General features: G+C 37.5%; 1 protein-coding gene across 15 annotated transcripts in view; it reads right to left on the reverse strand.

Annotated features, from left to right (window-relative positions):
• Positions 1-24310, reverse strand: part of RALGAPA1 (Ral GTPase activating protein catalytic subunit alpha 1) — a 132801-nt gene that overhangs the window by 96379 nt on the left and 12112 nt on the right. For all 15 annotated transcript variants that reach the window (XM_037393396.1, XM_037393394.1, XM_037393392.1 and 12 more), the window contains exons 2-16: positions 23454-23564; positions 22885-22934; positions 21311-21368; positions 20604-20647; positions 19552-19729; positions 17754-17869; positions 16317-16455; positions 10675-10883; positions 10081-10320; positions 7720-7911; positions 7228-7365; positions 4872-5020; positions 3556-3685; positions 2558-2795; positions 104-265 (exon numbers count right to left, since the gene is read on the reverse strand). In XM_037393396.1, coding sequence (XP_037249293.1) covers positions 104-265; positions 2558-2795; positions 3556-3685; positions 4872-5020; positions 7228-7365; positions 7720-7911; positions 10081-10320; positions 10675-10883; positions 16317-16455; positions 17754-17869; positions 19552-19729; positions 20604-20647; positions 21311-21368; positions 22885-22934; positions 23454-23564 — 2154 coding nt within the window. The remainder of the gene's footprint in view (positions 1-103; positions 266-2557; positions 2796-3555; positions 3686-4871; positions 5021-7227; positions 7366-7719; positions 7912-10080; positions 10321-10674; positions 10884-16316; positions 16456-17753; positions 17870-19551; positions 19730-20603; positions 20648-21310; positions 21369-22884; positions 22935-23453; positions 23565-24310) is intronic.

The following is a 24310-nucleotide window of genomic DNA, read 5'->3' on the forward strand; positions in this document are numbered from 1 at the left end:
TATACTTTTGCAGAAAGAAGTTATCAACGTGGCTACAAAAGTCGATTATTAATTCCTTACCCTCTCCCAAATGTCACTTATATCAGCTTTTACAGATACGTACCAACTGTTTTCTGCCGCACTATGCTTCTTGCCTTTTCTGTTCCTGGAGAGCCAGTGGTTGTAGCACTGCGTTGTCTCATTGGTGCTTGTCCAGGCTGATCACGGCTCCAGCCTCTAGAAAAGGACTTATCAACTGAAGATTTTGGGAATTCATGCCCAACTCCTGCAAAAATAGAATTGCAAATCTATTCACTTCTATTCTAGCATCACCAAATATTTGTAGTTGTGTCCTTTCGAAGAGTTTCAAAGCTGGATAGAATAAATCATGTTATGGAACCAAGCATGGTTTCAAAAGTTAAACCAGCTCATTATTGGGTTTTAAATGTATAAATGCACTCAGCCAGCATTAACACTGAGGGGTACTCAAACTTTTTCAGAAGCATTGGTGCTGCTAAACTACTGCAATTTTCTTTTCTGACCAATCAAGTGCAAAACCACAAGAAAACTGGGTTTACAAAGGTTGTAGCCTGATAAAATGTGTAACTATACAGATTTTTCTTTTGCTGTTCCTATTAGACAAGACACACAAAATCATACATTACAGACCATTAAAATTGTGGGTGTTTTTCAAATAATGTAGTGACATTTGAGGAAAATGAAATAAAGATGATAAAATATCTTTAATATGAAATGCAAAAGTAAAAACATGCGATGATGGGCTCAGAGAACAAGGCTTTTTGGAAATTAACAAAAACATACTACACTAAGATTAAGACAAGATGGAACATATTCAGATTAGAAATTTATATTGAAGTAAATAAAGCTCTATGAGGAGCTAGCAAAAACAACTGTATGTAAAAAAAAGAAGTTAATTAAAGAATATTTGCAGTGTATGCCCCTTATCCACACTGAACTCATGTAATCCGAAATTATACATGATAAATAATTACAATCATTAACAAGGCATCTTCTTGGAAAGTGAGCCCTAGTACAACATGTTCATTATTAATAGCAAATAAACAGGGCCAAAGAAATTTGGCATAATTTGTATGACATGTATTACTTCCAAAGCTGGATTTAACTCTGTGACTCACATTTAACAACAGAGGCTTTTTCTAGAACTCTGTTACTGAAGGCTAACATAAACTCTTCTCAAGTGGCTCTGTATGGGTGATAAAGATGATTCAAAATGGTTTTTAAGCCTATATTCAAGTAACTATACACATTCTTCTCCCACATCAGACGACTTTTTTTTTTTTAATGGTGTCTTTTGCAAGGAAAAGCAGAAAGCTGAGTATGTATAGTATAGGAAAACAAAAATGCATGGTTCTGAACAACTTCTCGGTCAGTTACAAAGAAATGTAATTTTGTCCAGTTGTCACACACCAGAAGAACAAAACAAAAGTGTGAATAATGCCTCTGCCCGAGATGAGAAATGTGGAAGCGTATGAAATGTTTTTACCAAAAACAGCCTACAGGAACATCCTCTTTAAGAGAGGGAATCTACATAGATTACTTCTCACTGACAAACCCTAGGATATTAGCAGGAAGTACCTTGCCTCACGTTTGACTGCAGAAACACATCAATCAGAATGCAGCGAGATAAGTAGACTAAAAATGACACTTTTTCCCCCATCTTTATTACTCACCCTAAATATAACCCTGCCTCTCACTATTAGATCTCAAAGCACTTTTTAAAGGAGAACAGTATCACTACACATGTTTTACAGAAGTGGAAACAAAGAAATTATTGCTCATGGTCACATGCAGAAAGTCAGTCCCTGATCTGGGAAGAGAATCCAGGTTTTGCAGTTCTCAATCCACCCTCTACCCAGTAGGACAGTCTTCTTGTCCCTTACCAGTTCTAGAACTGTACCATTACGTGGCAAGTAGCCACCTCCTCTCCCCATACTATGTCCTAGAGCATTTCCCGCATTGTTTAGGAATCAGTTTAAAAACTGGTACCATTCATATGGATTATTAAAAGCGTCTTTTCGCTTAAATAGTCCAACAAGGTCACTTCAACAAAATGCGTCTTCACTATGGCTTAGCAATGAATTAGTTCCCAAGCAAAACTATGTGCACCTTACACTTCATCTTTAAACAACACTCATTGGATTTCAGGACCAATAGTCCAATTGTGTTTCCAATAGCCACTTGCTAGCTAACTCTTACCAGATGTGTAATCTTTGTTACTTTCAAGAAGTTATGGTTGGGACTCAACTATTTAATTGCTTTGATAAAAGGAGAAAAGCATAACCCGTTACAGTGTAACATTTTAGGTTAAATTCAACACACCTTTAAGAACTACATGGCTATTTGCTAGACTGAATTTTCATGTGAAGGTTTTGTGGTGGTTCTAAAAAGCAGCCTCACCTTAGAGAAATCAGGTTATTTCAGGTGATAAGAAACACCTAATTAGGTATACTAAAAAGGCCAGACCAAAATTATGCTGTGCCCAGGATCTCATTACCCCAGCTCAAATTCAGATGAGGTGTATACAGTGTTGTCTTACCTTTGCCTTTGTGTTTTTTCTGCTTCTGCTCACTTAATTTATCCAGCGGCAGGTCACTGAGGTCCAGGCTATACAAGTTTCTAGCTAATACTTTAGTTAGTGTCTCCATTGTCAGTGACCACTCGGTGGCCAGCTCTTCCCAGTATGTCAGTGATGACATTACGGACAGCAAGTCATCCCAAAGTTCTCGAGAGATGTACACATTTAGATTCGCTTTGATCCAAGCTACTATAAGAGTCTAAAAGAATAAAGTGAGAAAAGTTGGGTTCTGAACACAAGATGACAACACTCAAATACTACTGCTTAAAAGGAAGTTTCTAACTGCCACAGAAATTTCTGTGTAGTCCTGACACTTTTTCCTCACTTGTACACACAGAATTTTCATGAATCGTCAAGTGTTACATTCACATGGACTTCTGACTTAGATAAAGGAACGACTGGTTTGACTCATGAAAAGTCTTTTGGTATCTTACAAGTTTTGCCAAAAAGTTTTGCAATACTGTTCTCATCACATTTGTATCTTGCGTATGCTTGTTTTTTCCCTACTAAAGAATCTGGAGACTTTACAGATCTCATTTACAAAGAAGCCACCACAACAACACTCTGCAACTATAAACTTTGAAAGCATCTCCTACAGCTTATTGTCAGGAATAAAAAAATCAGTTGGTTAGGCACAGATGGCACAGAAGATTTTGTGCTGACCTGAGCTAATTCTGCAATGGAAGCAGGCTAAAACTGTACACACTGCCAGTTATGCCAACTCAACTAAAGGACAGCAATTTTTTAATTTCACAGTACCCCAAAAACTGTTGTCACAGTGTCATTAAATATAAGACAGAAAGTAACAAATGTAGCCAGTTCTTTAACGCACACCATTCACATGATCTGGGTAACAAGAACAACGATATAAGATGACAAACCACCAACAGTCGTTGTTGCATCTAATCACTTGGTCAAAATTAAGCTGAATTCATTAAAGTGAATTTATGTTTAATTGCCTGGAAAAGAGGTCCTGCAAGTCTTCCAGCTAAAGTGGAGTTTTTTCTTCCTTGATACTGCAAGAAAGTTTGGGGTGGTATTTTCAGCACAGATTCAGTAACCCTGAGCAGCACAAGTAGCATCTGTTCCCTGCAAAACGATATTAAACTCAGAGTTACCATTTTGCTGTGGTTCTGTATACACCAGGATACTTTTACAGATAGAAACCGAGCTTGATTTGCTCAAACACACTCAAAACAGAACAGTGATTACAAACAGCCTGACTTGGTTCTTGCAAAAGAAATTACTCCAATCTTCTTTTCACACTTGAGAGTGAGGAAACCCTGTTGCCCTCCTAACACCTTCTGCCAGGTCATTCAAGTACTATCACCTTCAACAACCTAAAATTACAGGCAAAGTTTACATTATTATGAATGTACCTCATCAAATATTTCTTGCGGCACAACCTTTACCATCATAGTCTAGAGTAATTTCTTTACAGTAACATGAAACTGGGCAAGAAAACATTGATCTAGTGGAATCTGTTTTCTCTTATTACTCCCAAATTTCACAGTGTCTAGCCTTGAACTCCTTATTTCCTCACAAGAGGAGACAAGCTTCACAAGGTATGTAATGCCAACTCAACTTACTCGGAGTTTAGGAAATGGTAGTGACAGACTCCATGCAAGTCAAGTGAAAATGGAGTAAATCAGCCATTTGAAATCCCCTTGGCTACTACTTCCTTGCAATGGAGAATGGTGGCAATATACTGCCTCATTAGAGATTGCTAATTAAAGGAGAGGGGGAAATAACAGAATGAAGGTGGGGTCCTTTGCACCTGCTAGACACCTTAAGCGCTAGAAAGGAACTAACCAGTTAAACAGTACAGGAACTCTTGTAAACGGTTACAGATCAAGAGCAACCTACATCTGATTGTAACAGTTATCCATGCTTATCTGAGGAATTTTTATTTATCTGTGAATATGGTTGTGAAGCTTCATGTATGTTTTTGTATTTTAGCACTCTGACACGAGCAAAATGCCCTGGAAAAGGCATCAGTAGCTCCTTAATAGTAGTCTGCATATCCTAGCTTACTTGTTTCTTCACTGAGGGCTAACCTGCCTCAAACTAACTAGGTCCTTACTACTGGCTTTAACAGAGCAGATAACCCCTGCCCTTGTGGTAAATTGTCTGTAATGTTAAAAGTCCACATATTTACTGATTTAGAGAAACTGGTTCACATAGTCAATACCATTCTACTGTGTTTACCACGAAGTAAACTTTCACATTTATATTTTGAACAAATAATCTTAAGATAAAAGCATTAGCATTTTACCATGTCTTCTTGTCCATAGTCACTTGGACTACCATGTGACGGTAGATATTAAGAATGCGTTTACACATATCAGTGTGTTCATCCAGCAGCGCTTTGATTTCATTTGCAGGTTCAAGAAAGAATATATTTGAAGAATTTATTATAAAAACCTATAAGTAGAAAAGAGTGGATGTTATGAGCTTGAAGCACTTTGATGTTTTCACCAATTCAGTTGACAGTAACCAAGAGGAGAAAATCGATGATTAACAGAAAGGCTGCACATGCACTCAGAAGTATATACTTAAATGTAAGTTACCTTGATGTGATGATAAAGCAATAAGACTGTTCTTTCCCCATTTTTTTTTCCTAAAAATATATTTGTGTATTTTTGCTCTGATAGACAGATGGTACAACAAACTACTCAATACAATTATTTTAATATGATGGAGAAATCTGTCCACTATCATTTTAATATGATTGAGAAAGTTCCACCTGAAAGCCAGCAAGTAACTAGTATAAAATATGGTAAACTACGTGAAATAGTCCTGGTAACAGTGTGTGCTTCGGCATAAGGCCTGTATTATGTTCTAGGAAAGTACAGCATTAATCCCACCGTGATCAGTAAGGCTTACCAAAAGTAGGAAACAGGTTAACTTCCCCAAAGTGGCTGACTTCAGTGGACAGTGAATTAGGGCTTTCAGAATGAAAATGATGGAAAAAAAAAGTAGGCAAGGACACTGTAGGTGTTACAGGAGCTACTACTGAGGTGTTGTTATATTTTTACCTACGTTTAGGAAGTATTTGACTCACAGTGAGCCCTAGAGTTACAATTTTTTTATTTGTCTTTCTTAATCCACATGTACAGGTAATCATTGGTTCTACAGTTGTAATTTCCCTCTACTGACAGTTTTGGATTTTAATAATGTAAAACTATTAGTATGCAGCTTTACATTCACTAGCCTCAATTAATGAACCTACCCGACTCGTAAGTGCCTAGAAATAACTCTATGCAAGAATTAAATGGACAGAAGTCTTGGGTTCTTGATTCACAGAAAAAGCCAAATATGGTTCCAGTTAAGGAAACCTCTCAAATTCAGACATGGTACTGGTTTCAAATGATGTTTTGACTCCACTTCAGGCATAAAAATATATTTGCTGGCCAAATAAACCTTTGTCCAAAAAAATTCAACATGAAGAATCTCCCAGACATTCTCAGATGTGTAAACCTTAGTAATACACTGCAAACAGATAAATAGACTTCACTGCTTCTTTTCTCAGAAACACTTCACATTCCATTCATATTCATTGCATGCAAAGATCATGAAGTTTAAATTACTGTAACATATTTGAATTTAAAAGTTATTTCAGTTACAAAGTCTGTTTCAATATATAACAGTGTACAGCACAACAGGAAACCCTATTCAGGAAATCATTCAAGCTGTGGTAAAAATAGTGAGTTCTAATTAGCACGGGCACCCACAGTAAAAGTGCACGTGGTGGAGTGGCAAATGTACATGTCATTTTATTTTATTTTATTCAGAAACAATTTTCTTCTGGATAAAAGAATATTACAGAGGCTAGAGTCAAATACACACCTAGATGTATGTACGTGCATGCACATATCATATATAAAATGCACACATATGACTTTTAGAGCATTTCAAAAGACTCTCAAATTATACACGGTTGATTTTCTATATCCTCAACTTCAGTGAAGCATTTTGCTGAACATTTGAAATTAACATGATTTCTACCCTGCCAAATTTTCTAGAAGCAGCTAGAAAACTTAAGTTAGGGAACTTCTGCAACTCTCCCATTCCTTAAGGATATCACTGAAGTAGAGACTTGTGGTGTCTGATCAATTTTTTCAAAAACTTATGTACTCATCCAATCTGTAATTCAGATAAAGATGAGAAAATACATGTGTAAACTTTATTATTCAGATTAAGAAAACCTCAGGTTTGGAAGGTTTGTGTGTGGTGACTAATAGCTTAAAAGAAAAAAGCTTCTAAACATTCTCATTACACACTTAATTAAAATAATCTGAAGACTGCCACTCAAATGAGAATTTGTTCTGTGATACAATGCAGTGCAGAATGCATGTCTTGACTAAAAAAAACAAAAAAGTTTTTCTGTGTTATCCAACACTTGTGTATACACTGTCCTATGTAAAGTCAATAAAGATACAGTGAACAACTGTCATTATTCTAACACTATTTATCATCATACTTTTAAATTTTAAAATAATTTTTCAGTTCAGAGATGCTTTGAGGGAGCATGGGATTGGGATTCCCTTGTGCTATATCCCACTCTTTATGTGCTGATAACAAGAGCTTTATTATGAGGATGAAAATTAGATATCAAGTCTATTTCATACCTGCAACACTGACTGCACCCCAGCTCGTACATTTTGCTCCTCAGTATCATTTTCCGACATTTTATGCAACGTGTCTTCGTAACAGCCATTTCTTGCCCAGTTTGAGTTTCTAACGTGACTGGAGTTCATCCCTTTTTCCTGAAAAATACTTTTTCTTAAAATCCCACAGATTTGTAGACATGCATTTTTATGTTTTTCCTCATCCCTTTATTTGTACGTAATTTTTATACAGCTGAAGGTTGACATACTGTATAATCCACATCTTTAGAACAGTTCATGAAACGATGAAATTTTATGCTGAACAAACCACATTAAAAATCTACAAATAATGGATCAAATTGGTAGCCCATTTATGTACTTTTAATTACCACTGATTTTCCACAACAAATGCTCTGACATCAAATTAAACCACATATAATCTGTTGAGGAGACCACTTCTCTGCCTACTAGTGTATCAAAAAGGTGAACAAATATTAACCAACAATCTTTTACCTCTTCTCTTTCCTTTGCTTTCTCTGATGAATTGTGGTCAACAACATTTTCACCACAGTCTACAGCTGTGCACTGCATTATTTCTTCAGGTTCTTTCATAAATAAAGGCTTGTCTTCTTGCTGAATCCATTCCTGATACACCTTTACCACTTTCCTCATGGCAGCTGCTTCACATATTGGCAACAGAAATGCCTGGGAGTAGAAAAAGAAACAAAAAACCAGTTACAACACTTGAAATCAAGTTGCCCTCTATAATGTACAAGTTCTAGGGGATGAGGGGGGAAAAAAATACAGCCAGTGCAGGATCCTAACAAATGACTTACTCCTAAACCTAAATGTTTTCTCACTTCATCTATAAAATGAAAACATGAATAAAAATGTTTTGACAAGAAAACTTGTCAAGAAAGTACTTTGAAAACTTCACTGCCAAACGAGGAGATATAAGCATCCATACAGGCATATCTACTCAACATCTAACCTGTTGAAATTAAGATTCACTCATCCAAAGTATGCAAAATGTGTCAGCAGAAGTTTCTACTACAACATCTTCCATCCACAGGGCTTGGAAGAGTGAAGTTAAATCCGTTCTAAATGCCTAAGAAAAAATCAAGTGACAAACACTGGCAGCCATGTACCTTAATTTTAGCCAAATGAGAGTTTACAAAACAGTAGCCTTAAAACAAATAACTCCCTGAAAAGACTTCAGAATTAGTTTCAAAAAATTGTGCATTTGAGTCAGTGCGATGGCTGATCAGCGCCCTCTTCAGGAGGTTTTGTGGATCTGCTGTGCTGGTAACAGTCACAGATCAGAAACTTCTACCATTAGTAAGGCTTTAACTAAGTATAAATTCATTTACCAAAGACCATGATGCCCTAATTGTATTTTAAAAAGAACAAATAAACTACCCTAACACATAGTTCTATGGAGTCCATGCTTTGAATGTTGAAAAATCATTGCCCGTGTCTTCAAGGAGCGCCCACTTGACACAAGCGGTATGTTCTCTCTCTGGAAGCAGACATTTCATACCAGTATTGCACACAAAAAATAATTTTGCTGTGTATTAAAGAATTCATCTGACAAGTTCATCAGTCACACACTATCATACCTCAAGTCCAACAGTCTTCTGCAAGCCCACATACATTTTTTTTTGTACCCTGGAGCCTACATTGCATTATTTTCTAGAATCTTCCCACCATTCAGTACAACTGAAACCTCCTCCTGACTGGAACAACTTAGCTCTAATGTTTTAGAAACATTGCAAAGATCTGGCATGTTAGAAATGAACTTACACTGAAAACTTCTGGATAAACAATGACTTAAATGAGATCTCACAACCACACATGAAATCCAAATAATCTACATAACTCAGAGGTGCCTTGTGAAAAGAACAAATAAAATTGCCTTTGCTGTCCCTTTTCCCCTGGAGGGGGGTGGGCAGTTTCTAAATAGACTATCAATAAACCCTTGAGCAGCAGATGAATTCAGGTAACTCCATTTGATCTTCAATAATGTGTCCAAGGCTCTTCAACACACTGGACATAGATAAGCTTCTAACATTTATTTGCCTCATTTGAAAATATCCATTTGATCCAGATATACCCAAGTTTTAAAATGTTTAGTCTTCTGCTGTTTAAAGCAGTTAGTGTCATGCATTTCAGTTGAAATTTAGTACCTTTTTTTTACTGTTACTCAGAAAAGTCTCTTCATATTTTACCTATAGTACGGGGCATAAAGAAAGTCTATCTTGTTCTATTTTCCCACACTGAACTCAAAGTTATGTATTTTCACATCATTAATAAAGACTCCATATTCTGGCGTATGTTCTCAGTTTAAATTTGTCTGATAGCTTGCAGTTGAGAAACCCTATTTTGAGTATGCTCAGCTAACGTTTCTGGTTGCAGTAAAGTCAGAAGCAGAATCTATTACCTTCTATAGCCATCTGTCCCACCCTTCTGATGAACACTGTCAAGGTAAGGACATTCAACTGCTCCTAAAACAGCTCTTTAACAGCTGCAGACTCCCACAGGAGGCTTATTTTATTACGCTTGGTTGTGAGCTCTCATAGCTACATGAAAAGATTAAACATTCCTGTCTAACAGGACCTGTAAAGTCCAAGTTAGATGTTGTTGAAATGGTTATTAAAAAAACACAATTAGAAAAAAACAGGAACCAGGGATATTCTAAACAGAAAATATTTCAGAATTCTAACTTTTCAGTTCCGAAACCTTAAAGCAAGATGACAGAAAAAAATCTGTAAGTTTATGTAATGTTCTACTTAGCAAATACTCTTGAAATAAAAAGACAACACAATGATCATCTACAATAATCAAGATTCTTGCATTCTAAAGAGGGTTCTTTACCTGTCGAAATATCTCAGTTAGAAAATTAACATTACTTCTTTTAAAAGAAAAGACTTTCCGGACAATTTCAATATCAGTTAAATGCTCTTCATCAATACTGCAGAGGCTCGAAGAACTTGGTTCTCTCTCTGTTAGAGTACTGGTATTAGAATGAGATTGTTCTGGCTCTGCATTTTTATCCTGCTTATCAGTACTGTCGTTTTTGCTGTCCTCCCTTGAAGCCATGCTAGCAGCTGCTCTCTGAAACAAAAATAAAAGGCATATTCCAGGGCTCATTTTCAGTAGAGCTGAACAGTACAATATAAGTTGTATACAACAGTATAACTTAGAAGAGTACAAAGAATTCAGAAAAAAAACCAACAATAGGATTCACTGCACTTCAACGTTTCTTATGTCTATTTGACTAAAAACATTTGAAAGAGAAAAAAAAGCAGTATAGTGAGTCCTGCTAAAGTGAATTCATAAGCAGAAAACTTCTTCAGAAATTCCTTTTTTTAATTCTTCCTTAGTTATAATTATCAGAGCAGTGCACACTGCTGACATAATCATTAAGACAAAAACATGAAAACAATTTTTTTGTATATTTGGGTTTACCTGAATATTCTTTGGCACATTTTCACCTTCCATCCCAGGAATATGAGGTCCTGCATGAGGTTTTGGCTCAAGCCAGAAAGACACCAGCCATCGAATGACAATAACACGAGCCTTAATAAAAGGTTCCTTTGTGCAATATATTGCCTCATTGGTTTCAGCATCTTTCTTAACCATTACATAGTGTGGCTTTGGTCTCATTTGTGGTATATCTGTAAGAAAACAGAATATCTTAAAAATATGTGCCGAGAGAAAGCTCTATTTAAGAAAGAAATCCTAAACCCATAACAAATACACGTGAGCTTTCAGAGGTGCTGTTTTTTCATATTCCCTGTTGCACAACTCATCCCAAGATGTGCCAAAATGGATGCGATAGAGAAAATAGACTAGAAGACATCAAAAGGCTGCAATTTTTTCCTGGAGGGAGACAGTATCATTCATCCAACAGACAGCAACTTGACTCTGCTATGCAAAACCTTTAATTTTTATCTGAAAGTGATTTCTATAGACTCACATCCTTGCTTGTGTTTTTTTTTCTAAACAGGTAAACATTTCATTGTTTTTAGCTTTTTGTAAGCTACATGCTATACTCAACGTTTAAAGATATATGTCAGCAAACTCACTACTTCACACTTTCATTGAAAACAACAAAGGAGTTCTAAGCAGCAAAACAACTGTTAGCTAGACTAGAATATGGCCTATGCTAGAAAGCTGTTTTCACATAGAATTAAGATATTGTCAAATCTCTTAATTTTTAAGAACTATTTACAGTCAAGTTACTAAGCAACAATTTATGTAACTCATACTGTTTTACAGCCTTTTAAGAGTCCTGTATGTTTACTTATCCCCTACTATCAAACCTACTGCGAAAAGCAGATGCAGTTCACATGCAAGGGATCACCAGATTTCCTAACGCATCCTTGGAAAGATCTCTATGTTGGTGGCCAGCAATCCACAATAAAGCAATATAACCAGCATAAGGGTCATCAATCCTTTACTGATACAGATCCCAATATCTAATCATGGCTACAATGGCAGAGCTGTAATTCCAAACTGTATCCTAACAGCAGTTGCAATAAACACGGCCACTTCTGACCCTGCAATAGGTGAAAGATGAATACAAGAGAGAGAAATCCTGCTTCAAAGCCATGTGAGTTTTGCAGCTTCATCTAAGACCATGTCTGCAATAGCTAATTTTACTGGATTTGCTACCAGAGCAAGGGCACTTGCACCTTCCTGTGACTTAGCTGAAAGATGATTCCATGGCAATAGCTTCTGTACTGGCTTGCAGGGGATGTAATGAACGATTCCCAGTAGCATGCTAGCTGGCAGGAACTGTGGTTACTCGGGATCTATAGCCTACAATTCCATTTCCTCCACCCCATGTTCTACATGATGGTTTAGTACCGTTTAGCTCTTCTGGTTCTCTCCCATGCTAGTGGCAAAGATGTTAACCGTTCATCAGTATTCCTGAATCTGCTTCAGAAAAAAGTGACAGCCCTTAATAACTCAATATGGATGGAATTGACATGTGCAGTAAATATCTTATACAGATCGGGGGGGTGTGTGGGGGAACAGATAGACAGCTTTTAACTCGTGCATAATGATGCACAATTCTGCAGGGACAAGTATCAACAGCCCAGTTCAACTCCAGCCATGCATCAGTCAACTCAACACGTCAAAATTTCTGGGTTTCACAACCCAAGACAGGATGCAGAACAGTTCTGCGATAATAATCATCAGTCTGAAGCAACTACGGAACTTTCAGATGCTAATGGCATTTCTCTTGGAGTGGTATACCAACTCTACTCCTAGTTCTAGAAGGGTGAGTATGAGACCTGCTCCAATACAGTAAGTAGTGGAAAATTTGTCTGTCAGAACACACCCTGCTGCTATTTCAGTATCATGATTTTCATCTGATGGCAGAATATTAAAAAACATACAAACAAAAAAAAACAAACAAAAAACCCAAACCAAACTAAAACAAACCCCCACAACCCAAAAGGAAGGAGGCACGGAAAATGATGGTCCTGTCCTACCCAGATATGGAGAGTGATAGATTGGACAGAGATGGCATTTCAGCACAGTCTGACCTTCTCTAGAGCTGGCGGTATGTGAGTAAGACATACACCCCATGGTTTTACAGGCCAGAAGGCAGTTCAAAGATACTAATGGTGGGAGTCAAAGAAGATGCAAAGTAGTCAGGCTGAAGAATATAAAGTTGTTCACTGAGTATATCTTCCTAATGCAAGGTCATGAGTCATTTTAAAGGATCCAGCATAACTTCTGCCAGGTTACAGTATCATAATTCAGGAGGAACAAATCTGGATAGTAACTGATTATTTCTTCGCTGCTATCTAAGCAATCAACTTATGACAGCCATGTATACTTGTAGGCATTTGAAGTGAATACAGCCTACCTGCCAGACTGCTGTAAAGGTTTTCTTATTAACATTACAAATACACAACATCCAGCACCAGCATTGAGGATATCCAAGCTGGTATAGCTCGAAGCCATTTCAACAGCCACATACAAAAGTAGCGATAAACTCATCATGATGCTGCCAAATTGAGGAATGTTTCCAAAACAGACTTTAAAGTTACAACCACTATTTTTAATGGAAGCGTTATTCCTAGAGGAAAACTACATGACTCTTGCATACCATCCACCTAAGTAAGTAACAAATGGACAGAATACTTTCCAAAAAGCTTATAAAGAGTTTATTTACTACAAATAAAAACCAGTACATTGTTTTCATTCTATGGAAAGCAGCAGGATAGTAAGAAAACACTAATAATTAAAAAAATCTTAAACAGAAGCATGTATAACAGCACAATCAGCAAATGCCTGGTAGCATGGTGTTTAAAGATGCAAAAATAAGTTGTCTCTGGTATCTATCAGCATTTAACAGAGTGTGAAGGCTGCAATCCTGGCTGTATTTTCAAAAGGACAAGACATCCAGCAGACATACAGTAAACATGTCTTTGCAGCACACTGTCTCCTTCTGTAGTTTGATATCCTCTCTGAACATCCTTTCTCTCTATTCCCTCTCAACTGTATTATGTCCTGCAGCTGCTTCTCAAATGTATCCTCCTTCAGTCACTTCTTGTATTTTCACATTTCTGTCCATCTTGGAAGTAGATGTCACTGCTCCAGATGAGGACGCTGATGTAAAACCAAAGCAAAACATAAGCTTATTAGATTGACTCAAATAGCACAAGAAGAAATATTCCCTCTCCCCAACCCTTCATTTTTCCTTTCTGTTTTGGGCTTTCCCCACCCTCTGCCCTTCGCGCTCTGGGAACTTGATGTAAGCTGATGGCAAAAAGGGGAGGAAGCTATAGGTGGTGGAAGACATACACAGGGTAGAAAATGAAAAGATCAGCAAAAACACAAGGTGGACACTTGTAGGTTTGACCATGCTTACTTTCTCAGGCAAGAAAGGGTTCAGAAGGAATGCAGAGCTGCAGAGAGCTGTAGGACAGCCCACTTTGTTTCCCTTTATTTAAAGGAGCACATCTAAATGGCTTGGAAATGGCACAGAAAGGTGCTATGATGGAATAAACAATGCCCCTGGAATCTTACTCCATACCTGTAGTTCTTACTAAACAGTTTCTAGAGACAGTCTTACAGGATCTAAACAGATGTTAAAAGAAGTTAAAAAAAATTATCAAAAACCCAATCTCATGGGCTCTTCTAAGCCTGTAATATTCAAACCAGGATTTGGAGGAGGCACAATACTATGTTCTTGTAACTGGAATGCTTGGTGCTTGTTATTGCAACCAACATACTTCTCTGAAAATCATAGAATCAGAATGGGTTGGGTTGGAGGGGACTTTAAGATCATCTAGTTCCAACCCCCTGCCATGAGCATGGACACCTTCCACTAGACCAGGTTGCTCAAAGACTCATCCAGCCTGGCCTTGAACACTTCCCGGACACAACTTCTTTGGGCAACCTGTTCCAGTGCCTCACCACCCTCACAGTAAATCTACCTTAACAGAAAGAAAGGAAAAAAAAAAAAAAAAAAAAAAATCAATCCAATATACTATCTCCAGTAAAGCCCTCTATCAATGCTTGCTTACTAGAACTAGTTTTGATTTGTATCTCATGACTTCTCCTAAATTAAACATTACCCCAGTAGCACAAGAACCGTTTCTTAGGTTTGCCCTGTTTTGTGCCTAATGGCTGTTAATTTTGCTCAGAACAGGCACAGGGTTGTTTTCAAATAAGGTGGGAAGATGCATGCCAGAGAAGAACTTACGAGAAAAGACTATTCTACTTACCAGTGTTTCTGTTGCTTTCATTACTGTAGTCTTCCAAAATCCTAGTCATTGTTCCTGACTTTGCAGTTTAAGGCGCTGACAACAGTTTTGGAGGTCTGTGCCCATTTCTTCTTCTTCTTCCCCACTGTTCTCTTCTTTACTAAGACTCCGGAAGTTTCTTGTTTATGGTTCACAGAAAAAGAGAGGACTACAGGAACAATTCTATGGAAGACTTGAATCAAGATCTTCAGAGAAAGAAAAAATATTGTTTCCATATTTCTTGTTTCAGGATGTCAAGCAGCATCCCTCTTGCAGCTACTTTATCACTGAACCTCTTCAATATCTTCCCACAACTCTCTTCTCCTGTTGCATATGGCTGGATTTACACTGTTTCTTCTCCCCTAGATGAGAAGGCCCACTGTTTGCCTTTCCCAGGAGAACATAGTTTTGAAACATCCATCTCTGAAGAAAGCCACAATCCCAATACTTGTACATGGACTGGCAGAAACTAAGACCTTTTCAACAAACTTCCCCGACAGCTTGATTTTAGAATATGAAATTGTGTCTGGAGAGCACTAGTAATCCTTGTGAGACGCTGCATCAACAGGTAAGAGGAGTAGTGAGGTGTCCATATTACTCAAGTAATGAATTGACAGCTTAAAGCGGTGAAAATGTTGTTGACCACGATTCATCAGACACGGTATCACTGTGCAAACTAGAGTCTTGAACTATGCTGGTTTACAACCAACATGTGCATGGGTGCATGCAAACCTGAGCTAGCAAAATCAAGATGGGCAAACAATGTTCTAATTTAGAATGTGCTAAATATTTCTGAGCAGAACTCTAGTTTTTTTGCTAAGCGAACCTAACTAAAATTCCACTCTCTAGATGGAAAGATATATTCTAGCACCAACAGCTTTAAAGACTGGGTTAAACCCTAGCTTCCTCTTCCTACTGCAAGCTTTTAACAAAATACATTGACTACAAGCAAGCACTGTACAACCTAACCACTATGATTCTGTACAACTAAAGCCAACATCCCCTGAGGAACAGCAGATTAACACTTTTTCTCTCTGCAGCAGTAGTTTCTCTTCAGAGCATAATTTAAATCAACAACAAAGGTCACATTAAAGAACTGTTTTACAAGAACATTTAATGCACCTGAATCAGGTTAATATAGCAAGATTGACTCTAAAGAAAGGGTCAGGTGCCTCCACAAACAGAGAATTAAAACTCATGAACAGGAACCATAACATGTTCTTTCATAAGAAATAACTTTTGGAGAATGTTCTTTACAGTCAACGTGACTCAAGCAAAAAATGGCTTTGCTATGCTCTCTATTGGAGAAAATATGATTTTATCAGCTGTGTTAACACTTACCAAGTATAGGGTTATACAAGCTGGTCTCCTTACAGATGTTTGGAAAAATAGAAGGTAAGTAGTATTTCTTAAAATTTGAGAATAAAAATGAAAATCCCTTTTCCTGGTTTTCCTTGTTCTTCCATTCTAAACTCTTAACCTTAAAAAAAAGAGGTTGGATAAAGTAAACATCTAGAAGTAGAAGAGGAAGATAACTGATGATATTTCTTCTTTGTAAGTTATTTCTTTGGAACAAAATCATATGAATTGTAATAAAAAACTTCTAAAAGATGGAAGAGAAACTAGCTAGGAAATGTCAATGAAACAAAGACTTTCTCTTCCAAAACATTGCTTCAAAGTGAACTTGAACACATCAAATACTGAAACCAATAGAAATACATTTGCTTTTATGATCATCTTGCCAAGTCAGGGAGTAAATCCAAATTGACTGTTGTCTAATAGAACATTTCACAATGTTTTATAAGAAAAGGACAGCTACCCATGCTACTCTGAACACGTGTTAAAACAAAACGTCAAACCGATTTCAACCAACAAATGTCCATATATTCATTATAATAGGTACTTGGATTCATTCGTGTGGTTGGCAATATGAAACAAACAAGTCTGTCAACAGAAGCAGCACAAGATACAACTTTAAAGTTGAATTACACAAATCTACTTCCATGGATCACAAGTGCTAAGCCTTCCCCATTATGAAATATTTTCCTGCTGAAAAGCACAGGAAGTTCTTCTTAATAATGAATCCAACATGCAGTTTCCATCTTTGTCCTGGAGAATTCATCTGCCTGCAGAGCTGGGTAATCTGCCAAGTCCACCATAAATAAAATAAAGCAAGGTTTGCTTTTCTTTCCCTCCCCCCACTTCTTGGGGTTTTTTTCACCTTTTTTCCACTCTGTTCCCTACTCAAAGTCCACAGTTCTATTATGATCTATTTTTAGGGCAACGGATCTTTGGAATGAAACATACATACATATATATATATATATATGTATGTGTGTGTGTGTGTATACACACACACACATACACACACACACACACCCAGTTTGAAAAACAAAGTTCGTGACCACAACAAAACCCACACAAGAGCAAGCCCAGTTGATCCTTCCACTGGTTGAAGGCAAAAGGATGGGGAGGGGCAGGTGTAAATGGGAAGGGAGCTGGAATCAGCGTTGCTAGAAGTGACTGAGAAGTCTTGATTTTTCTCCGTACTCTGATTCAAGACACTGTGGTACCAGACCTATGAATCTTCACACAGAAAACAAGTGAAGATTTTCTAGAAGAATTTCCTTTTTACAAAGAACACTGGAAGGGTGATGGGGAGGAACGTTTAAAACCTTTTAATATACATTTGCAGTTCTACTAGTAAATGTCATCTTGAAATGGACAAGCAGGTGTTAGTTGCTTCATATTTGTTTGCTTGAAAACTATAGAACATACCTGAATTACTATGTATTTCAAAAGTGCTTCTAAGAAATAGCTTGTTAAATCTTCTTGTCCTTTATCTCCCGATTGTGGAGGAACAAGTGGAGTGATTTCCTCTATAGTCACTTGAGCTATTTAAACAAAAAGAACAAAAGAAGTACATCTAACATTTAGACAGTTTCTTCTCATGCATAAGTATCTACCAAGTTACTGGGTAAGCAGAGAAAGTTACAAGCAAAACAATCTACCCATAGATTCATGGAAATTAGGACATTTTTAGCTAATAAACCACCACAGAATTAATTTCTTACCTAAAAACACAGTGGATAACAACTAAGTTCTCCCTGTGCACCCTGGAAATCTACCTGCCAAGACCCATTTTTCTAAAAGGGCTAAGTCCATTTCTTTTGGAATTTGTGCAAACATAGTGTAACATTCCTGTTGCACAGATACCAAATCATTATTTACATCTCTCATGATTTTCTTCATTTAGCAGTTGATCAGCTATATCTGCGTTAAGTTTTACTAGCTCTGTCCTTCCTTTGTCTCTACAGTGAAGCTACTTCAGAGCTTATTTCTGTCTTGCTCCTGTAGTTAGAAGTTCGCATTTCACTCTTTGCACTCTACACTGCATTTCTACACTGCCTACATCCACTTTAGATTTGTTCCTTCTCTCCCACTGTAAAGATTTAACACAAAATAACTCCAAAACAGGGCTTAAAATACGTAGCAAACTTTCATCTGCAGATGATACTGCTATGAAATGAATCTGTTAAGTTTCAGTAAATTTAACTACCAGTCAAGTAGACACTGCTCACTTCCACACTTGTGTCAGCATTAAAACATTGGGTGGAGATGGAAAAAAGATAACAGCAGCACTTAATGTTCAGAGGAAAAAGTGGTTAGCTACTTAGTCACATTTATGTGAATACAGTTTGCACTTGTGACCCCATCCAATTGTAATTCATTAGTAACGAGCTTAAAATCCTACTAACAGGAATAAATTGAGTTAGGAGGCAAGAGGCTGCCCAAAATAACCAGCATCTGATACTTACTGCTAGAGTGAACAGTCAAAGGAAAAACTGCCGTTAACCATGATCTTAAGAAAAAAAAAAATCATCCTCACTCTATTGATAAAAAATAATGATGTTCACATGAAAATAAAAAAATAAGTAAATCAAAACTGGGAAGTAGAAAAAGCTGATCTCAGAATGCTCAAGCCTTTCCACTGATGCAGACCCATCTGACCTCAGGTTTTGCAATTTACAAGATCCAATTCTTTTGGAAGATTCTGAGCCACAAGAATACCACAGCTTTAGTTGCATGGTCATACACAGATACAGCAGGAAGATCAACCATTGGGCTTTACGCACTGCCCTAACAACCATTCTCTTGAAGGCCATACCAGAAACTGCTCCGCATTAACTTGCTCTCTGGAATAAGGCCAAAGCCAGTGCAAGTGTTCAACACAAGCAGAATCCACCTGCGCAAGTTTGTAGTAGATGCAGCATCTGCTTGTAGTTCTTCAGAAGTATGACACAAAATTGGTCAGTTTATATTCACCTACTATGTGTTAAGCCATACTTTGAAAAATAAGAAGAACACAAAAAAAAAAACCAACCCACCCTAAAAAACGATCAAAAAGATAAAGTTACTATTGCAAGAAGATCTGACAAACTGCCAAGAAACTCATTAAGATCTCCATAATCTCCCTGGGCACATATATATGTTAGTTCTTTGTTACTTCAACTTGCCTTTTCTGTGCTGAGATTTAATTACATAGAGAATTCAGTAATATTACCAAATTACTTACTTTCTTGAACATTAAGTGGAGGGTTAATGAGATTATCTAGCGTTCGGGGGCCATATTCAGATTGTGGTGATGAAAATCCAGGAATCAAGCAAGAAAACATCCATAGCTGTTCTTTACTACAGTTATTTTGAAGTGCTTGGAGCCACAAAAGAAAGAGACGCACACCCTCTCGCCGTATCTTAAGGGGGGGGGGGAAAAAAGCAACAAGTTAATTTGTCCCAGAACATACAAAAGCCTTTCCATTTGTCCTGGGAGGGAGAAGAAGGGGAGTGGTAGAAAAGATGAGAACAGCCAGACCATAAGACCACCAGCATTCAGCAGAGCCAAGCTAGTGCACCTGCTGCTCTGGCTGAAATGCAAGGACAACCCTGGCCCCTTCACTGCTGTTTGCCTCACAGAATCTCTTTCACAGAAAGAAGTGCAAGAAAACCATCACGTGTCTATTTACTTGTTCAACTACAGGACTGCAAGATGCCATGTGAATTTTTCAGTAAATACAAAGACCATCATAAAATTTCTAAATGTGTTCATAAGCTACAACAGAGTGGAATTTCTGCAGCAGAAGGACCCTTTTACTCTCTTCCACTCCTTCTTCAAGAAGGATGATGGAGTCTCACAGCAGTCCCCTCCTGGCTCTCACACTAGAGAATCTCAGCTCCAGCCCAGCCTGCAGGTGGTTTACAGAGGAGTGGCAGAGTTGTTTGCTGCAGTACCAAAACTACACATCACACCTGGGTGGCTTTTGTCCCGTGGTCAACCATTATTACACTACTCATCAAAGGTCTCTTTGGTGTACATGATCTTCCACTTCCAAGACAGCCTCAGCCTCAAAACCAGTTTCCTTGCCCCTAACAATGAAACGTTGCTTTTGTGCAAAATCCTTCAAACCATTTGCACGCATTCTTAACTTGGCTACTCTATATAAAACACATTACTACTGTAAGTAGTTCTAGTGAGGTAAAGCTGACTTTATGTGCTTTCTCCATAAAAATTCACCTTTCATTCTTGTCTTAAAAACTGAAGCAAAAGTAGTATGCAACTTTTTCCAATACCTTTAATGAATTTCCAGTGTGAAGAAGCTTCTTTAAAATCAACCCTAAAAAGAAGAAGAAATTTAAAAAAAAAAAAAAAAAAAAGGCTTGTTTATTCTTTCTTTGTTTCTTTCAATGTTAAGAGCTCTCGGTCAGACTTGATAGTAACTTTTAAACAAGTCCTTGGCAATCTCCAATTTAATCTTGGTGAACTTGATATCCTCAGGCAACTCTCTCAATGCCAGAGGGTGGGAAAGAAAGATCACCTTTCATAGCTTTCTCATAGCCCATAACATCTTTCACCAAGGGTTTTCTGGGGATGTGTACATTAAAAGTAAATTATTCTCAAGTCATTAACATGCATAACATCAGCATTCCCCTTTACAAATACAGATCTCACTCCATTTTTGAAATTTATTACTACGAGACAAAAAACTAGGAAAAAAATAATACAAAAGCAGCTTTCCACCTTCCCTTGTTCTTTCTCAACCACTGTTCTACTTCCAGATTGCCAGATTTAATTCCATCTAGGAGGGCATTCATTACATTGGTGGATTTTTCTGCTTGCTTGTTCTTTTGGGTTTTTTTCTTCCCGTAGCTTGCAAGGGTTTCAAGACCATAATTCCTGTTATGCCACTTAAAGGTTAAGGATATGAGCAGCACAAACTTGTAATAGCTACTAATAAAACCTAAGATTTAAAAACAAAAAAAAAAGGAAATCAACTTACCAATACTATGAAATTGCCATCTCTGATGAATCCTTTCTGGAAGGAGTTGCAAAATTTTCTATAAAAAACAAAACCCAAGGATCTATATTGCAGGCATCACTCTCAGAATACCAAAGAGTGCTTTCACAAAGGCCACAGATTAGAAGCTGAAGGGTTAATTTAGAAAATTTCCACACTGCTTTCCTTGGAAGCATTACTGTCCTTTCAAGATAATCCCATTCCTAAAGCCAAGAAGTCCAAAGACTCTGACAGACTGTCTGGCAAGTCCCGCATTGGAGACTTCACACGCTACTGCAGTTTATCTGGCTCCACTGCCTCCCTGCTGGATATTGCTACTCACTGCAAAGGGAGTGGAATGGGATGAGTGTCCCAGTTGCTCTGGTTCACAAGAGGTTGTATTAGGTTATCCCACCTTTACAGAGGCTTAAGCTAGGATGCTAAGCTGTCAGCTTGCCTCTGTGACACAAGGAAACATTTGCTGCAGCCTTCTTAACAGAGGGGTAATGAGCTGCAGGAAAACAATGCAGAAAAGACCTGGGCTAATACCTCCCCAGTTAGACTGAAGGATGATCATCTTCAGATGGTAAGAAACAGAGTACAGTTAGTGATAGTGACAGAGGCAGTTAAAAATCTGTTATGTAGCACTTCAATGGTTATGCTAGAGGCATTAGCAACTTGTAAATAATCTGATTTCCCAAAGGAATTCCTGTCCACGGCCCTCCAGCAGCCTCTACAACTGCTTCCAAAGCACACATCACCTAACATCCCTTTATGCTGGAACCAGTGAACAGATGAACTACCTCTCTTCAAATTCACTCTCCTTGAAACAGTTAACCCCACAGTTTGAAGTACCAACGTACCTTACCAAAAAAACCCAAACAAACAAAAAAAACCAACTTGTATTCAGCCATGTGATAAGCATTCATCAACTTTCAATTTTAGATGTTTTCAAAAAACACAATCCTTGTTATAATTAGAAGCCTCCATGAAAAAGGAAAGAAAAAACCTTGACATTCTAAGCTATTTCTGTACTACAGTCTCTGCTCAGAAATGTTCCAATTTCATTACATTAGCTTCTAATTCATCCTAACTCAAAATATGCTTTTGGTGAGGATATTGTGAAATGCTATTTTCAAATAATAGATCTTTTAGAAAATAAAAGGGATCTGTAGAAACTAATTCTGCAGTAGTAATCTATTGTGAGAAAAATCAGAGATAGCATGCAATCAGAAGGTCAAAAAAATCATGACTAATCAGAGATCTCCCTTCTAAGAATTTTGAAGTGTGTACCACATTGGAATGGGGGTGGGGGAGGGAAACACCACCACCACAAAGTAATGAACTATCTGCAGACAGAGAAAACATTTTTTTTATATCTTCCTGCAAAACTACAAGTCAAATTCTTTGTCTTCTCACACAAAGCACATACATTCAACTCTAAGCAAAGAGAAGAAGGAATGCAGTTAGATGTAAAGCATATTTCCAGGCAACTGTAGAATAGCTGTACTGTTACTATTTAACATGACTTAATTCAAAGCAAAAAAACTCATACGGGAATATACAAATGATCTTACCTCAAAAATAAAAAGAATAGAATCTAATTCTTCTCTTTGAGACTTGTGACCTAGATGCAATTAAAAATAAACAGAAGATATGTTTTCATTATCAAAACAAAATGTAAAGAGCACTGACAAAGACCCTTAGATGTGTAAAACAAAAACATGCATTTCTACAACTATAATTTTGCATGCCTTCTGCAATAAAGTGTATTTCATAGGTATGGTTTGTAACAGTTAAGAGTTTGTGTAACTTTCTATTACGGCATCAACAGCTGGTAGAGATTATGTTAAACAAAACTCAGAATAATTCTGCAGAACACAAAAGGTATTATAACACCTTAAGAATCCTCACATTGCAAAAAGGCAAAACCAGTCATCAGAGAACAAATGCTCCTTGCTCACCTCAACTGCACGTACCTCTAATTGCTCTGCCTTTTTTAGCAAAGTCAGTGCTTACACGTATTTCTGCACAACTAATGTTGCCATTTGTGACCACAGATACAGCTTCATTTATAACAACCTGCTTTATTTTATAACAAGAACACAAGGACCGAACCAAAAAGTGTTCTATTTTAAATACTTACCTTTTTGTTTAAGACCTACTTCAATAGTCACGAAGTTTTCAAAGAACACATAATATATATGTGAGAAATGTAGGTCGAAAAACTGTTTGAGATCAATTGATTCTGCATTCTCTGAAAAACAGAACAGAACATTGGGTTTACTTCTTTCAAATATTCAGTCAACCACTGCATACCATTATCCAGAAGTAGGAACTGAAGATACTTAAAATTATTATTGGTAAAGTTCTTGAAGTTTTCATTCTTTTCAATTGAAGCTACTGGAATTCAGTATGGCATGCCCTAAGTGCCCAGTCAATTTTATATAAGGAAGCAGTGTCTTGCACAGTCATTGTTTGCATGACAGTAATGCCTGCAAACTCCATTCATGAACCAGAATTCCATCAGGACTAGCACTGTACAGATGAATGTTGTTTTAATTGTTAATTTAATAGAAATAATGCTAACTATGCTGCCCAAACTCTGTATCAGGAAGGCCATCGCTGTCCCTAACTGTAATTTCTAGACACAGTTAAGCTTACTTAAGAAATGGGAGAAGGATGGTAAGGACGGACCTCGTCTGCTCTTTAGAGAAACAGGTTGGGAGGAAGCAAACAGCAGCGCTAAATTCCCACTGCTGCTTCCTAACTCCCTCCAAGCGCCAACATGCACTTTCCTTTCCAGTCTGGCCCAGTCCCCCATACTCCTTTGATTGTCTGGTCTCAGGAGACCAGAGGCTGGTGAGACATTCAGGGATATCCTGAGGTGGAGACACCACTGTGAGCGTAGAGGGGTACGCTTTCTTTTGTAGCCCAGGAAGGTTTCCAGCCTCTCTTCCCACAACCCCCTAGATGGTTTTGTGCAAATCCCCAGCTAAAGAA

This window comes from Falco rusticolus, chromosome 7 (genome assembly GCF_015220075.1).
Source record: "Falco rusticolus isolate bFalRus1 chromosome 7, bFalRus1.pri, whole genome shotgun sequence".
Lineage (NCBI taxonomy): Eukaryota > Metazoa > Chordata > Aves > Falconiformes > Falconidae > Falco > Falco rusticolus.